At 43.5% G+C, this 17,071-nt stretch overlaps 1 protein-coding gene across 2 annotated transcripts in view; it reads left to right on the forward strand.

Moving 5' to 3' along the window:
• Positions 1-17,071, forward strand: part of NPHP4 (nephrocystin 4) — a 128,541-nt gene that overhangs the window by 61,466 nt on the left and 50,004 nt on the right. For both annotated transcript variants that reach the window (XM_046662412.1, XM_046662413.1), the window contains exon 12: positions 148-286. In XM_046662412.1, coding sequence (XP_046518368.1) covers positions 148-286 — 139 coding nt within the window. The remainder of the gene's footprint in view (positions 1-147; positions 287-17,071) is intronic.

Below are 17,071 nucleotides of genomic sequence, written 5' to 3' on the forward strand. Positions count from 1 at the left end.
ATCATCTCGGAACACATGGCTTCAGAGATCCTTGATTTTGCCTGGTCTTTGAGGGCTAGGCGAATTGTTCCTGCTTGAATTATTCTAACCAAAGGATGCTGATGAAGAGAGTGTGGCCGTCATTGCTTGTGTTATGATCTACTGTAGGTGAAGCAGGTGGAGTCGGGGACCGTCCAGTTCCAGTACTCGCTGAGCCCGGAAGGACTCCTGGACACATCCACAGGACACGACAGTGGCCCCAAGGCAGAGCAGAGGCCCTCCAGGAAGCCATCCACGTCCCCTTCAAGTAAGTGTTTGCAGAGAGCTGACTTTTCAGGCACACAGCACGACTTCCCTCTGTTCCCGAGGGACTTTGTCCAATACAATACCATTTATCAGATTGTTATCAAAGATTATCGTAGATCATCATAGATATAATCATTATCATAGATTATTAAATGGTGGCCATAGATTGCTTTAATTTGAATCAGTTGGTTGAGTTTTTCCTTAATATAGAGGTGTAGAATTGAACAGTGATCAGGTGTGGCCCAGCAGTTGTCACCTCTGCTTCAGCCACGAATCAGCTCAGTTACTTGCAGTCCCCTGACCAAGGGCCTGTGGAAGGTCTGTTGGTGACGCCTAAAAGGGCGCTTCATGTGGGTGTCCTGCAGACACGGGGCTTGAAGATTAGAGGTTGGCTGGAAGCTGTGGACTGCCAGTTCTATTTTGCACTGTTAGTATAGCCGTGAGTTTGTCATTTTTTTTTTTTTTTTAAAAGATTTTATTTTTTCCTTTTTCTCCCCAAAGCCCCCCGGTATATAGTTGTGTATTCTTCGTTGTGGGTTCTTCTAGTTGGTCTGATGAGCAGTGCCGTGTCCGCGCCCAGGATTCAAACTAACGAAACACTGGGCCGCCTGCAGCGGAGCGCGCGAACTTAACCACTCGGCCACGGGGCCAGCCCCGTGAGTTTGTCATTTTTAAAAAGTGCTTTCTGCTCCCTTGAAGCTCTGCCATAGTGGAGAGTCTGTGATCTCAGATGCAGGTTTAAGAAAGGGAGCCAGGGCTACCAGGAAAGTGACGTCCTTCCCGTGGGTGATGCTGTGTCTGCATGAGTGTAGCTGGCCAAGGAGTGATGGAGGCCTTCGGCTTCGTGTTTGGCTGGCCCAGCGCCTTCTGCTGTGGCTGACACCTTGTGTTCAGGGCCCTTAGTTTATGCCTAAGGACCCCCAAGCTGGCGTCCTGATTGAGAATTCCACCTGTGGTGAAAGAGGAGCGGAAGTTAGCAGGGAGTGTTGGAGAAGTTCACCCTGAGTGAGCATTGAGTCCTTGGCTCTTCTAGAGATCTCACCTGCTGAAAGAATGTTCTAGATCACAGGTGGTTAGTCTCTTAGAAAGTTAGAAAGACAGGGAATGAACAAATGTGCAAGCTGGTAGAGGGGAGCGTAGTCTTCATCCGTCCCGTGTTGGTTTTCCTCTCGGGTGCTGCTCAGGTCTCCAGGGAGGACTGGCCACTGTCTCTCGGCTGCAGGGCCTGGTGCTGGTGCACAGGTGCAAGCGAGCCTGTCATTTGGCAGTGATTTTTATGAGTTGAGATGGTAGTTTATGGAAACTGGCCTTGTTGCGTTTAATTTTACAGTTGGTGGAAGCAGCACACTTATTTCTTTGGCCTGGAACTCGATGTGCTGGCCTCCGTCTTCATGGTCTTCCAGGATTTTCTGAGATATCTAAAAATACTCAGGTACCAAAATTTAATAGCTGATTGTGGGACAAACCACATCATTAAGTATTTTCCTTCTTTTCAAAAGGGCAGTACATTTGATGGTTTTAATTGTTTTGTTCTTTCAGTTTTTGAATATTGTGCGTACCGGATTGTTCTCACGATTCCTCTTTGCCACTAATGTTAATAATCACATCTTATGTAAGTGGTTTTGAAATGTACAGCACCACTTGTACTTGAGAAATTGCCAGAGTATCTGCTAGAATCCCTCGCAGTGGTGCGTGGTAGGCATGTATTTTCTGTCAGAGTCAGTTTAGAATAAATTTCCAATTTTAGTTGGTAAAGTTGAATGTGTTAAAGGCATAGAATATATAATTTAAAAATACTAAACAAAAGGGGCCGGCCCTGTGGCCAAGTGGTTAAGTTCACTCCCTCCGCTTCGGCTGTCCAGGGTTCTGCTGATTCGCATTCTGGGTGCGGACCTAGCACTACTCGTCAAGCCATGCTGAGACGGTGTCCCACGTAGCAGGACCGGAAGGACCTACAACTAGAATATACGACTGTGTACTGGGGAGCTTTAAGGAGAGGGGAAAAGAAGAAAAAGATTGGCAACAGATGTTAGCTCAGGGCCAATCTTTAAAAATAAAAAAACTAAACAAAGGATCACATTTATATCTAACCCATTCCCTGTTTTAAATCTAGTGTTTTCTTCTTTGACATATATTCATAATTACATTTTAAAAATACAACAAATAGCAACCTGTAAGAAACATAAATATAGGAAAGAAAGATAATATCATTGATTATAAAAATAGGCATATTTTGTGATTAAAAATAAACATGATTAATCTGGTTTTTGATTAAGTTACTTGAAAGGACAATAGTGAAATGTAATAAACATTGTTTACCTGTGTCCGTAGAAATGCCAGAATAGATCATTTCCCTAGAGAATAGACTTGTACAGCTAGTGTTAAGGGAAAAATGGAATTACCTTTTCTGGAGTGGAATTTTCAGGTGTCTGATTTATGACGTAGTTACAGTGCTGGCAGCAAGCAGCTGGTTGGGCTTGAAGCCCTCTGATCGATTGGTTGTAAACTGATGGCAGGACCTACCGTCGGCTTCTCCTGGCTGGGCTGTGGGCTCTGGTTTTGCTGTCCTGGTTGCCCTGTTTTCATGAGGGGATTTGTGGAGATTTAGAACGTAGTCTGCTGCTGTCTCGATTTGCCAGAATTGTCCTTCAGCTGATTTTTTGCTTGGAGTTCATTGAGCTTGGATCTCTGGGTTTATAGTTTTATCACAGTTGGAAAAATTGTGGTCATTATTTCTTCAAATAATTTCTTCAGTCTTCTTCTCGCTCTTCTCCTTCAGGGCCCCAATTACACATCTATCAGTGGTCCCACAGCTCACTGATGTTCTGTTCCCTTTCATTCTAGTCTTTTCTCTCTGTGTTCCATTCTGGATAGCTTCTATTGCTGTGTCTTCAGTCCACTCATCTTTTCTTCTGCAGTGTCTGATCTGCCATTAACCCCATCCAATGTATTTTTCACCTCAGATACTGTAGTTTTCATTTCCGGAAGTTCTCTTTTATGTCTTCCATCTCTTGACTTAACACGTTCAGTATTTCCTCTAGCTTTTTGAACATATGAAATACAGTTACAACTATTTTAATATCCTTGTTTGCTAGTTCTAATATCTCCATCAGTTCGGGATCAGTTTTGATTGATTGATTTTTGTCCTAATTTTGGTTATATTTTCTTGCTTCTTTGCATGTATGGCATTTTTTTTTTTCTTGAGGAAGTTTAGCCCTGAGCTAACATCTGTTGCCAATCTTCTTCTTTTTTTTTTTGCTTGAGGAACATTATCCCTGAGTTATCATCTGTGCTGGTCTCCCTCTACTTTATATGTCGGTCACCACCACAGTGTGGCTGATGAGTGGTGTAGGTCTGCGCCTGGCCTGGGATCTGAACTCGCACACCCAGGCCACAGAAGTGGAGCGCCGGACTTAACCACTATGCCATGGGGCTGGCCCCCATGCCTAGTAATTTTTGCTTGGAATCCAAATACTGTGAATTTTCTCCTATTGGGGGCTGAACGTTTCTGTGCTGGGTGAATGCTCTGGAGCTTTGGAGACAGTTTGATCCTTTTGGGTCTTGCCCTTAGACGTTAGGTGGGGCCGGAGCAGCATTCTTTCTAGGACTAATTATTCTCCACTTGGTGAGAAGACCCCTTGGAGTACCCTCCCAGTGTCCCTGAATTAGGATGTTTGCCAGTCTGGCCTATGGAATGGCCTCTTTCTGGCTATCTGAGCACTGGCTGCTGTGCAGTGGTTCTTTCCTGATCAGTCATCTGAAGCCTGCAGGGACCCTCTGTGAGTGACTGGAGTTCTTTCCCTCTGCACCTCATCCTGCCAGAGCTCGGCCCTGTGAACTCCAGCTTCGTTGGTCCCCTTGAACTCCCAGCTCTGTCTTCTCAAATCAGGGGTCCACTGTGCTCTGTCTGGGTTTCCCTCCCTGCTCCTCGACCTGCAGACTCACTAAGCACTGTGAGCCATGGCACTCAGAGGGCTCGCCTCTCTTGTTGCCCATTCCTCAGGACTACTCTCCTTTGTTGCCTGAATTCCAGTGTCTTGAAAACTGTTGTTTTATCTATTTTGTCGGATTTAAAACAATTTGTTTGAGTTGGGAGGGTAAATCTGGTCAGTGTTACTCCATCGTGGCCAGCAGTAAAAGTCTTTGCCAGCTGTTAAAGTCTGTTGAAGTCGTCTGCTCCCGGGGCTCAGAGTCCAGTGGTTTTGAAAGTTTTCCCAGCTGTTTTGTGCGACTTGTGGTTTGATGATCCTGCCGCTGTTTTCATGACTCTGAGTCTTGGCTCATGCTCCCTGCCTGGAATGTATCTCCCTTGGGCACTGCATTTATTTTCTTTTAAGATATATTCTTTCTTTTAATTAAAGAAATTACATAGTCCAGAATAACCAAGGCAATTTTGAAGAAGAAAAGAGGTTTCACCTTTCTTGATTGGCAGACTTACTGTAAATTTATAGTAATAGAACAGGATGGCATTGGTGCAGAGACAGAGAAATAGATGATAGGACAAAATGAAAAGTGTGATGCATGACAAATTACAGATAAGGAGTGTAGTAGTTTCCTATTATTATTATAATCAATTACCCAAAATGTAGTGGCTTAAAACAGCACAAACTTACTTACAGTTCTACAGGTCAGAAGTCCAGCATGGGTCTCACTGGCTAAAATCAAGGTGTGGGCAGGGCCGGTTCCTTCTGCAGGCTCTGGGGGAGAATGTGTTTCCTTACCTTTCCCAGCTCCTGGCGGCCACCTGCATCCTTTGGCCCCTTCCTCCATCTTCAAAAGTAGCATTTTCAAGTCTCTCTGACTGATCCTCCTGCCTTCCTATCACTTATAAGGACTGTGATTGCGTTGGGCCCACACACGTCACCCAGGATACTCTCCCCATCTCAAGGTCAGCTGACTAGCAACCTTTAGTTTCATCTGCAACCTTAATTCCCCTGGTAGTGTAACCACACATTTACAGGCTCTGCGGATTAGGAGGTGGACATTTTTTGGGGTGGGGAACATTGTTCTGCTGACTACAGGGAGGAAGGATGGACCAATCAACTAACAGTTCTGGAAGGGCTGTCCGTGTGGAAAATACAAAATCAGATCCTAATTTCGTATCATGTACAAAAATAAATTCCAGATGGGTTACAAAACAAACCCAGAACTTTCAGAAAATTTTAGAATTAGAAGATTAGAAAGAAGAAAGATTATAGAAAGAGCTGCTCCAAGTCCATGAGAAATAATAAATAACATGAAAGAAAAATGGGCAAAGGATATGAAAAGGGAGCGCACTGGGGAGAAACCAGGATAGCAGTAAACGTGAGAAAGTGCTCAGTTTTACCAGCAATCCGAGAAATGCAAAATAAAAGGAGAAATGGTTTCATCCCCCTCAGTAGCCGTCTCATAGTGTGAAGGTTAATGAGCATGTGGGAAGAGAGAGACCCTCACCATGCACAGAGTGTGGTATGGACGGCTGCTCTAAGAGCAATTTCGTAATATTTTGTTCATACGCTACAACTCAGAAATGTTGTTTCTGGACTCCTGTTACAGAGAACAGCCAGTTCATATGTACATGGGACCTGGACAAGGATGTTCATGACAGCACGTCTGCTGACTTATTTGGACAACGGGACACTGTGTAGCGGTTAAAATGAATTTGAAATAGATCTTTACATATCATGGTGGATAAATCTTCAAGACAGTATGTTGAGTGGGAGCAGCAAGTTCTGAAAGGATATATGGTAGCATTTAAGTAACTTTCAAGACAATTGTGTGTATTGTTTAGGAAAGCATACTTGCTAATTGAATGACCTTAGACCAGTTACTTAATGTCTCTGTCCCTCAGTTTCCTCGGCTGTAAAATGGGATGGATTAAAGACCTATATATGAAAAACAAAACTTGAGAAATGTTAGGAAAAAAATCAGAGAATGTTTTTGTGACCTTGGGGTTAGGAAGGCTTTCTTAAACAAGATAGACAAAGCATAAACCAAAAAGAGAAGATTGAGAAGCATGTTATGTTAAAATATAAAACTTTTGTATGAGAGAAGACCCCATAAACAAAGTTAAAAGACAGACCTCAGACTGAAAGATATTTGCAATACATATAACCATTAAAACTTCATTGAAAGAATTAAAAGATTAGAAAGAAGAAAGATGATAGAAAGAGCTGCTCCAGATCAATAAGTAGATAAACAACAGAAAAGAAAAATGGACAAAGGATATCAGAGGTTGCAGAGAGGATGAAATGAGTACAGATTCGTCAGAGTGCTCAGGACTGCCTGATACGGAGCAAATGCTGAACAGTTGCTCCTGGCGGTCATTAATATTATCTCTGTGGTTCCACTGCTGTTGTCATCCCTCTGGGTGGCATCATCAGTGGGCAGTGACCCCATGTTCATACCCCTTTCACCACTGACCCAATTAGACACAGATCCCAAATCTTACTGGAAACATGGCGATGACCAGGGCAGGGGCAAATGCAGCACATCTCCATGGAGGTTTTTTTTTTTTGATTGGCGTTATAATGGTTTATAACATTGTGTAGTTTCAGGTGTCCACTATTGTTTATCACTTCCTGAGTACACTTCATCGTGCTCACCCCCAGTAGTCTAGTTTTTATCCATCACTGTACACATGTGCTCCTTTGTCCCTTTTGCCCGCCCCCCCAACCTCCTTCCCCTCTGGTAACCACTAATCTGTTCTCTTTGTCCATATGTTTGTTATCTTCCACATATGAGTGAAATGCAGTATTTGTCTTTCTCTGTCTGGTTTATTTCGCTTAACATCATACCCTCAAGGTCTATCCATGTTGTTGCAAATGGGACAATTTTGTCTTTTTTTATGGCTGAGTAGTATTCCATTGTGTATATATACCACATCTTCTTTATCCATTCATTTGTAGAAGGGCACTTGGGTTGCTTCCACATCTTGGCTATTGTGAATAATACTGCACTGAACATAGGGGGGCATAAATCTCTTTGGATCATTGATTTCAAGTTCTTTCGATAAATACCCAGTGGTGAGTTAGCTGGATCATATGGTATTTCTATTTTTAATTTTTTGAGAAATCTCCATACTGTTTTCCATAGCAGCTGCACCAGTTTGCATTCCCACCAGCAGTGTATGAATATTCCCTTTTCTCCACACCCTCTCCAACATTTGTTGTTTTTTGTCTTGGTGATTATAGCCCTTTGACCGGTGTAAGGTGATATCTCATTGTAGTTTTGATTTGCATTTCCCTAATAATTAGTGATGTTGAGCCTTGTTTCAAGTGTCTGTTGGCCATCTGTATATCTTCCTTGGAAAAATGTCTGTTCATGTCCTCTGCCCATTTTTTTTTTTTTTTTTAAAGATTTTATTTTTTCCTTTTTCTCCCCAAAGCTCCCCGGTACATAGTTGTGTATTCTTCGTTGTGGGTCCTTCTAGTTGTGGTATGTGGGACGCTGCCTCAGCGTGGTCTGATGAGCAGTGCCATGTCCGCGCCCAGGATTCGAACCAATGAAGCACTGGGCCGCCTGCAGCGGAGCACGCGAACTTAACCACTCGGCCACGGGGCCAGCCCCCTCCTCTGCCCATTTTTTCATTGGGTTGTTTTTGTTGTTGTTGTTGTCTGAGTTCTTTATATGTTTTAGAGATGAAACCCTTGTCTGATAACTGATTTGCAAATGTTTTCTCCCAGTTGGTGGGTTGTCTTTCTGTTTTGTTCATGGTTTCCTTTGCTTTGCAGAAGATTTTTAGTCTGATGTAGTTCCATTTGTTAACTTTCTCTTTTGTTTCCCTTGCCCAGGTAGACATGGTATTCGAAAAGATGTTGCTAAGACCAGAGTCAAAGAGTGTACGGCCTACATTTTCTCCTAGGAGTTTTATGGTTTCAGGTCTTACATTCACATCTTTAATCCATTTTGAGTTAATTTTTGTGTATGGTGAAGATAATGGTCTACTTTCATTCTTTTGCATGTAGCTGTCGAGTTTTGCCAGCACCATTTATTGAAGAGACTTTCCTTTCTCCGTTCTATGTTCTTGGCCCCTTTATCAAAGATTAACTGTCCATAGATGTGTGGTTTTATTTCTGGGCTTTCAATTCTGATCCTTTGATCTGTACGTCTGTTTTTGTGCCAGTACCATGCTGTTTTGATCACTATGGCTTTGTACTACATTTTGAAGTCAGGCATTCTGATGCCTCCAGCTTTGTTCTTTTTTCTCAGGATTGCTTTGGCTATTCAGGGTCTTTTCTTGTTCCATATAACTTTTTGGATTCTTTGTTCTATTTCTGTGAAGAATGTCATTGGGATTCTGATTGGGATTGCATTGAGTCTGTAGATTGCTTTGGGTAGTATGGACATTTTAACTCTGTTTATTCTTCCGACCCATGAACGTGGATTATCTGTCTATTCCTTTATGTCTTATTCTTCAGTTTCTTTCAATAATGTCTTACAGTTTTCAGTGTACAGGTCTTTCACCTCTTTGTTTAAGTTTATTCCTAGATATTTTATTCTTTTTCTTGCGATTGTAAGTGGGATTGTATTCTTGATTTCTCTTTCTGCTAGTTCATTGTTAGTGTATAGGAATGCAACTGATTTCTTTAAAATTGATTTTGTACCCTGAAACTTTGCTGTAGTTGTCGATTATTTCTAATAGTTTTCTGGTGGATTCTTTAGGGTTTTCTATATAGAGAATCATGTCATCTGCAAATAGTGAAAGTTTTACTTCTTCCTTTCCAGTTTGGATTCCTTTTATTTCTTTTTCCTGCCTACTTGCTCTGGCCAAAATCTCTAGTACTATGTTGAATAGGAGTGGTGAGAGTGGACACACTTGTCTCATTACAGTTCTCAGAGGGATGGCTTTCAGTTTTTCACCGTTAAGTATGATGTTGGATGAGGATTTGTCATATATGGCCTTTATAATGTTGAGGTACTTTCCTTCTATACCCATTTTATTGAGAGTTTTTATCATAAATGAATGTTGGATCTTGTCAAATGCTTTCTCTGCATCTATTGAGATGATCACGTGATTCTTATTCCTCAATTTTTTAATGTGGTGTATCACACTGATTGATTTGTGGTTGTTGAACCATCCCTGCATCCCTGGAAATAAATCCACTTGATCGTGGAGTATGCTCCTTTTAAGGTATTGCTGTATTTGGTTTTCCAATGTTTTGTTGAGGAGTTTTGCATCTAAGTTGATTAGTGATATTGGCCTGTAGTTTTCTTTGTTTGTGTTGTCCTTGTTTGGTTTTTGTATCAGGGTGATGTTGGCCTCATAGAATGTGTTAGGAAGCGTTCCATCTTCTTCAGTTTTTCTGAATAGTTTGAGAAGGATAGGTCTAAGTCTTCTTTGAATGTTTGATAGAATTCTCCAGAGAACCCATGTGGTCCTGGACTTTTGTTTTTTGGGAGGTTTTTGATTACTGTTTCAATCTGTGTACTTGTGATTGGTCTGTTCAGATTCTCTATTTCTTCTTGATTCAGTTTTGAGTGGCTGTATGAGTCTAGGAATTCATCCATTTCTTCTAGGTTATCGAATTTGTGGGCATACAGTTTTTCATAGTATTCTCTTATAGTCCTTTGTATTTCTGCAGTATCTTGTGATTTCTCCTCTTTCATTTCTAATGTTATTTATTTGAGCTTTCTCTCTTTTTTTGTTGGTGAGTCTAGCTAAGGGCTTGTCAATTTTATCTTCTCTAAGAACCAGCTTTTAGTTTCATTAGTCCTTTTTACTGTTTTTTAAGTCTCTATTTCACTTATTTCTGCTCTGATTTTTATTGTTTCTCTCCTTCTGCTGACTTTGGGCTTTCTTCGTTCTTCTTTTTCTAGCTCTGTTAGGTGCATTTTAAGATTACTACTCATTTGAGATTTTTCTTACTTGTTGAGGTGGGCCTGTGTTGCTATGAATTTCCCTCTTATGACCGCTTTTGCTGCATCCCATAAAAGTTGGTATGTTGTATTTTCATTTTTGTTTGTCTCCAGGTTTTTTTTTTTTTAAAGATTGGCACCTGGGCTAACAACTGTTGCCAATCTTTTTTTTTTTTTCCTGCTTTATCTCCCCAAACCCCCCCGTACACAGTTGTATATCTTAGTTGCATGTCCTTCTAGTTGTGGGATGTGGGACGCTGCCTCAATGTGGCCTGATGAGTGGTGCCATGTCCACGCCCAGGATCCGAACCCTGAGCTGCCGCAGCAGAGTGTGCGAACTTAACCACTCTGCCACGGAGCCGGCCCCTCCAGGTATTTTTTAATTTCCCCTTTGATTTCTTCAATGATCCAATGGTGATTCAATAGCATGTTGTTTAGTCTCCACATATTTCTGACTTTCATACTTTTTTTCTTGTGGTTGATCTATAGCTTCATAGCATTGTGGTCAGAAAAGATGGTTGGGGTGATTTCAGTCTTCTTAATTTTATTGAGGCTTGCCTTGTTTCTGACCATATGGTTTATCTTTGAGAATGATCCATGTGCACTTGAAAAGAATGTATATTCTGCTATTTTCAGATAGAATGTTCTATATATGTCTATTAAGTCCATCTGATCAAGTGTTTCATTTAAATCTATTTCCTTGTTGACTTTTGTCTGGATGATCTGTCCATTGATGTGAGTGGGGTGTTGAGGTCCTCTACTATTATTGTGTTGCTATTAATTTCTCCCTTTAGTTCTGTTAATAATTGCTTTATGAACTTTGGTGCCCCTCTGTTAAGTGCGTATATATTAATAAAGTGTTATGTCCTCTTGGTGGAGTGTCCCTTTTATCATTGTATGTTGCCCCTCTTTGTCTCTCATTGTCTTTTTTAACTTAAAGTCTGCTTTGTCTGATAAAAGTGTAGCAACACCTGCTTTATTTTGTTGGTCCCTTCACTCTGAGCCTGTGTTTGTCTTTGGAGCTGAGATGTGTTTCCTGAATGCAGCATATTGTTGGGTCTGTTTTTTAATCCATCCAGCCACTCTCTGTCTTTTGATTGGAGAATTCAGTCCATTTACATTTAGAGTGATTATTATTATGTGAGGGCATAATACTGCCAGTTCATCTCTTGTTTTCTGGTTGTTCTATGTTTCCATTGTTTCTCTTATTTTGTATTTCTGACTGCCATTTCATTTTGGTGGTGTTCTGAAGTGGATTTCTCAGTTTTCTCTCTTGTGAATTGTGGCTCTGCTCTGATTTTTTGCTTAGTGGTTACTCTGAGGATTTCCATGGATGTTATTTTGACCCCAAAGTCGTCGATGGGTACAAACCACTGCCTGTGACAATGTCCAGGGAAGTGGCTTCTCACTCAGCCCAGAAAGCTTGGTGTTAGCTCTGCTCCTCCCATTTTGCAGGAGCCTTTCTGGACTAGCTTGAGGGGGTGTTTACCCAGATAGGCTTTGCTCCATGGACCTCCCTCCTCTCACTCCTCCTTCATTCAGCAGATCCCTACTGGGACTCTGTGATGTGCCAGAGGACTGTTTAGGCTCCTGTCTTCATGGAGCTTACATTTTAAAGAGAGACAATAAACAAACTACCACATATTTTAGGTAGCAGAAAGGGTAGTGTCCCACTCTGGTGCAGGATGTTTCTAGTTGGGGAAGCTGTACCTGTGTGGGGCAGGGAGTACATGGGAATTCTTGGTACTTTCTGCTCAGTATTGCTGTGAACGTAAAATGTCTGTAAAAATAAAGTCTATTGGGAAAAAAGAGAATGAGATAATAGAGATAGAGAATAACTTGTGGGGAACTTTACAGTTATGCCTATCTTGATTTGGTTAACTTGTGTCATGACTTCTGTTTCTATTTCCATAATTGAGGTTCATCTGTGGCAGAGGTCAGCAGACTTTAAGACCAGAGAGTAGATATCTCAGGCTTTGTGGGCCAGATGACCTCTCCTGTGACTGCTCATCTCTGCTGGTGTGTAGTGAAAGCTGTCGAGGATGTGTGAACAAATGAGTGTGGCTGTGTTCTAATGAAACTGCACAGGTTGTGGGCTGAATTTGACCAGTCGGCCGTAATTTGCAGATTGCTGATCTATAGCTTTCTTTTTTGTGGTGTCTTTATCAGGTTTTGGTATTAGGAGTGTGCTCATTTTGTAAAATGAGTGTTTAGTCAGGTTTCTCTAGAGAAACAGAACCAGTGGGTTGTATGTATAGGAAGATATTTATTTAAGAAATTGGCTCATGCAGTTATGGAGGAGGAGAAGTCCCACAATCAGCCGTCTGCAGGCTGGAGACCCAGGAGAGCCAGTGCTGTATTCAGTCTGAGCCTGAAGGCCTGAGAGCCAGGGGACCCAAAGGTATAGATTCCAGTCCGGGTCAGAAGGCCTGACAGCTGGGAGCGCCAAGGGCAGAAGACCACTGTCCCAGTGAGCAGTCAGCAGGAAGGGCCCAGTTCTTCATTCCTTTGCCTTTTTGTTTCATTTATGCCCTCAGCAGATCGGACGATGCCCACCCGCACTGTGGGGGGCAAATGCTCTACTGAGTCCACCAATTCAGACACTAATTTCATATGGAAACACCCTCACACACTCGCCCAGGAGAGTGGTTGGCCAGGTGTCTGGGCACCTGTGATCCATCCAGTCAAGTGGATGCACAGAATAAACCGTCACGACGAGCTGGGAAGCTCTCCGTCTTCTCCTGTGTCTTAACATAGTGTCAACAGAAAGATAGTTTCAACCTGTAAAACCGTCAGCAACTTGGTGTCTTGTGATGGGATTTTTTTTTTTGACAACTATTTGAATTTCTGTTTATGATTATTGATCTATTTAGGTTTTTGATCTAACTTTGTGTTAACTTTTGGGATACATATTCCCCAGAGAAATGGTCACTTTCTTTAGTTTACAAGGAAATTATGATAAAATTATATCTAATCTAAAAGTTCTAAATTATATCTGTGATTAGTTCCCTTTGTCATTCCGAAATTTTGGTGGGTCTCTCCCTTTCTCAGTCATGCTTATCGAAACTTTCTCCATTTCACTATTCTCTTCAAAGAATTGGCTGTCATTTTCCTTATTGGTTCTCTTGTTCTTTAAATTTCTAATTTTATCTTTAATTTTATATGCTTTTATCTTTATTAATTCTATCCTTTTACTTTTTTCAAGGTTTTTTTTTCTTAAAGTTGAATGCTTTAGCTTATTTTCCATTTATCTGTTTAATAATAAAAGCATTTAAGGTTCTGCAGTTTTCTTCCAAGTACAGTTTGGACCTATTTCATAAGTTTTGATCTATAATTGTTTTTAAGTTGTTGATTTCAATTTCTGTTTTCCTTTATTACGACACTAAAAAAATATATTAAACTTTTGTTGTCCTTTCATGTGGAAACTTCTGCTCTTCTTTAAAGACTAGCTCAGATGTCTCTTCCCTGGCAGAGCTTTCTCCTCTGCGTCTCACAGCCCTGTGTAGATACTGCTGTTTATTTTATATCATTGTTTGTTTTCTATGTTTCTTCCTTCCCATACTGTTTTTGGAGTGTATCAGTCACATTTGCTATGGTAACAGGTAATTCCCAAATCTCACCGGTTTAAAACAAAAAGGTTTGTTTCCTGCTCCTGCTCCCCATTGTGGGTTGGTGGTAGCTCTGCTCATTGTGGTCACAGAGGACAGTTGTCATCTCGAGTGTTGCTGATGCCACGCCAGAGAGAAAGCAAGGCCTCCGGAGGATCTCCTTCCACAGTTAAATGCCCTGGCCCAGAAATGACACACGTGACTTCTCCCGACTCATTGACTAGAAGCTGCCGCGTGGCCCCACCCAGTTGCAAGGCTGGCAGAGGCCCTAATTTGTGCACAGAAGGTGAAGAGGTGCAGAACTTTGGTGTACATATTTGTTCAGTACTAAAGACTATCATAGGAGCATCTCACAGGCGGAACTGTGTCTGCTCATCTTTCTGGTGTCCAGTAGAGTCCTTGCCTATAGTAAAGCATTCAACACATGTTTGTAGAGTAAATGAATTAATCAGGACTCTTACGTACAAGAGATAGAGACTCAACTCAGAATAGAGGAAACGAGAGGGGATCTGTTGGCTCATGTGACAGAAGAGCCCTGGTGTTAGCCTGGCTGTATCCTAGCACTCAGGGGATGTCCTGAGAACTTGGTGTGTCTGTCTGTCTCTCTCCCACACTCCTGCCCCTCACCCTCAAGCTGTCTCAGTGTTGGCTTCCGTCCAGGTATGGTTTCTCCGTGTGGTGGCCCCAGGAGCTCTGTGGTTATCCTTGGGCTGAGGAATCCCAGCAGAAAGAGCTTCTTTGATTCAGTCGTTCCAGTGAAAGTCTGAGATGGAGCCCCCTCACTCTCTTGTGTCACCTGCCTTTACCCTGTATGACTGTGATGGGGATAGGATGGGGTGGGTGGTCCTGGGCCACACACCCTCTCTTGATGTGGGGCGTGGGCTGGCCCACCCTGACTGTGGGTAAGGGCCGGGAGGGTGATTCCCCCAAAGGAAACCATTGGCGCTGGGGAGAGAGTAGGGATTCATGGTGTGCAAAACTGGCAGGTGTGGTCACCCCAGAGATGGAGGGCCTGCTTTCCTGATTCCAAGTCTCGGACCTGTAGCACATTCTGCTGCTTCTGTTGCATGGTCACATCCCAGCTTTGACCAGCTTTTCCTGCATTTCTCAATCTTCGATGGAAGAGGTGGTAATTCCTGCTATTCATCCTGTTGTGCGAGGATGAAGACCAGTGAGAACCAGCCTGTCCTCTCGAAACCCACCATCTTGACCTTTAGACGGGCCTCTGGGCACAGAGCAGCACCCATGGGAGGCCAGATGTGCTTTGGCTCCAAGGAGCTTTGTGGATGCTCAAGGGCCAGGGGACCCTCCCAGGGAGGGCTCCCCTCCAGAGGCAGCTCGCTTTTGGCTCGAGATGGATCCTGTCACCTGCTGGGATGGGCCTCTCTCTGCATGACTGCACCCAGGGTGTAACTTTCCCACGTAGGGCTCACCAAGTCTCGGTTTGACTTCTTCAGATGCAGAGCTCTTGGGTACACACGCTCGTAGCTCTTCCCCGGAGGATTTATCGTTAGGCCCTTGGCAGAGGAGCATATACCTCAGTTGCTGGGGGGATCAGGAATTGGACTCCAGTGCAGATGGGTGGGAGCAGCGTCATCTGTTTGCAGCTACCGTTTGGGGACCAGCAGATCTGCATGGATAGAACCTGATTTCATTTGGTTTATTTAATTTGGATTTATTGCTGCGTTCATGTCACATTAATATGATGGCCTTCGTCCCAGGTTCCAAACATTGGAAGACGTTGCCTCCCAGGACCCAGTGTAAGAGACTAAAATATCTGCTAGTGTTTAACTTATGATGGAAACTTTTTCTACTTCAGTATTTTACCAGCTTACGTGGTTCCTTTGGAAATCCTAATGATCTGCGCTGCTTTCTGTTATGGATAATCCTTTTATTTCTTCTCTGAAACTACGAGAGAGTGAAGGTCCATTCGTCACCGTCCTTGGAAGAGCGCGTCTGAGCCGCTAGGGGGCACTCAGGCTCTGTTTCTGTAATGGAATTGCCCTGACCTGGATTTTGCTTTTGAATGTTCTGGTGGTGTCACAATTGCGGTGTTTGCTTAATAGATTTAAAAACAGCCGTGTAGAAGGGGTCACTGAAAATATGTAATCATGGTGTTTCCCACAATATTTTGAGTTACATTCTTGACGTGATTGTGACCTTTTGCGCTGTTGATGCTGTTGGGCTGTCCTCTCCCGCAGGCAGCCCCTCGCCGTGAGCCGTGTCCTCCAGGAAGTGGTGCAGCGGCGGGGAGAGCGGGAAGCTGTCGAGCAGGGAACAGAAGTTAGCGTGCGGGCTGTAGAGGAATCCGGGTGCTTTCTGCTGGAGAACGTCAGTGAGTGGTTCAGAGCAGAGGCTTGACAAGGGAGGTGACATTTCTGAGACCAGCCTGTGAAGGTGACCCCCAGCCTAGGGCTCAGGGCCCGTCACCGTACTCCCCACTGCTCTTGGCCTGGTTAACCGAGATGAGGCCCCTCTGGTTCTTCGGCACCTGTCCCCTGAGTTCCTTCTGCACCGAGAGCTGAGCCCACTCCATCACTCTATCACTCCATCATCGAGCTGTCCCTTGAGCTCTTCCTGATTTTGCTCATTGCCCCCATTGCTGTGGTCAAAGTCTTAGGGAAAATGACTTTTTAACCCCAAATAATTAGGAATAAGGGCCTTTCAGATGGGTTTGCCTTAGGAATTCATAGTATCTATAGTACCCCTAAATACTGATTACTCCTTTGTTTTCAAGGTCTGATGAGGAAAGCTGTTTTTCACGATCTTTCTTTAAATCACAGCAGCTGTGTCTTTAGCAGTGGTGCCCTCTTCCTTCCCCTGCCTTTGGGACCAGCTGTTCACCCCGGTCCCATCACGTCACCAGACCCGCTCCTCCTGGACCAAGGCCTGGCCCCTTCCCTGCCTTGGCCTGAGCTGCTGCAAGTTGCTAAGTAACAGCCACCTCTCCCGGCAAATAACTGACTCCTCAGTTAAACCCGGGCGGGTCTGTTCCCTGGGCAGCGTGGTCCTCCATGAACGCCCCTCCTCAGGCCCGGCCTGCTGACTCCCCTTTCTTCAGTCTCCCCGAAGAACACACTGCTATGTTCACACGTAAGTGTTCTCAGGGAGGCAGCTTGCATTTGGGGATAAAGGGCTTCAACACTGCCTCCTGCCCAGGCCCGTTCCTGGTCGGCAATCGGCAGGAAGGTGGTCATGCTGCAGGGACCCCACCATTGTTTCCAGAGAGGACACTGGCGAGGCCTCTGCTCTCTCCAGCCTGGAGGATGTCTCCGTGAAGACCACTTTCTGATCATTCGATAACCTGTGTGCTTATTTTTACATCCTTCTGTGACCCTAGC

This window comes from Equus quagga, chromosome 5 (genome assembly GCF_021613505.1).
Source record: "Equus quagga isolate Etosha38 chromosome 5, UCLA_HA_Equagga_1.0, whole genome shotgun sequence".
Taxonomy (NCBI): Eukaryota; Metazoa; Chordata; class Mammalia; order Perissodactyla; family Equidae; genus Equus; species Equus quagga.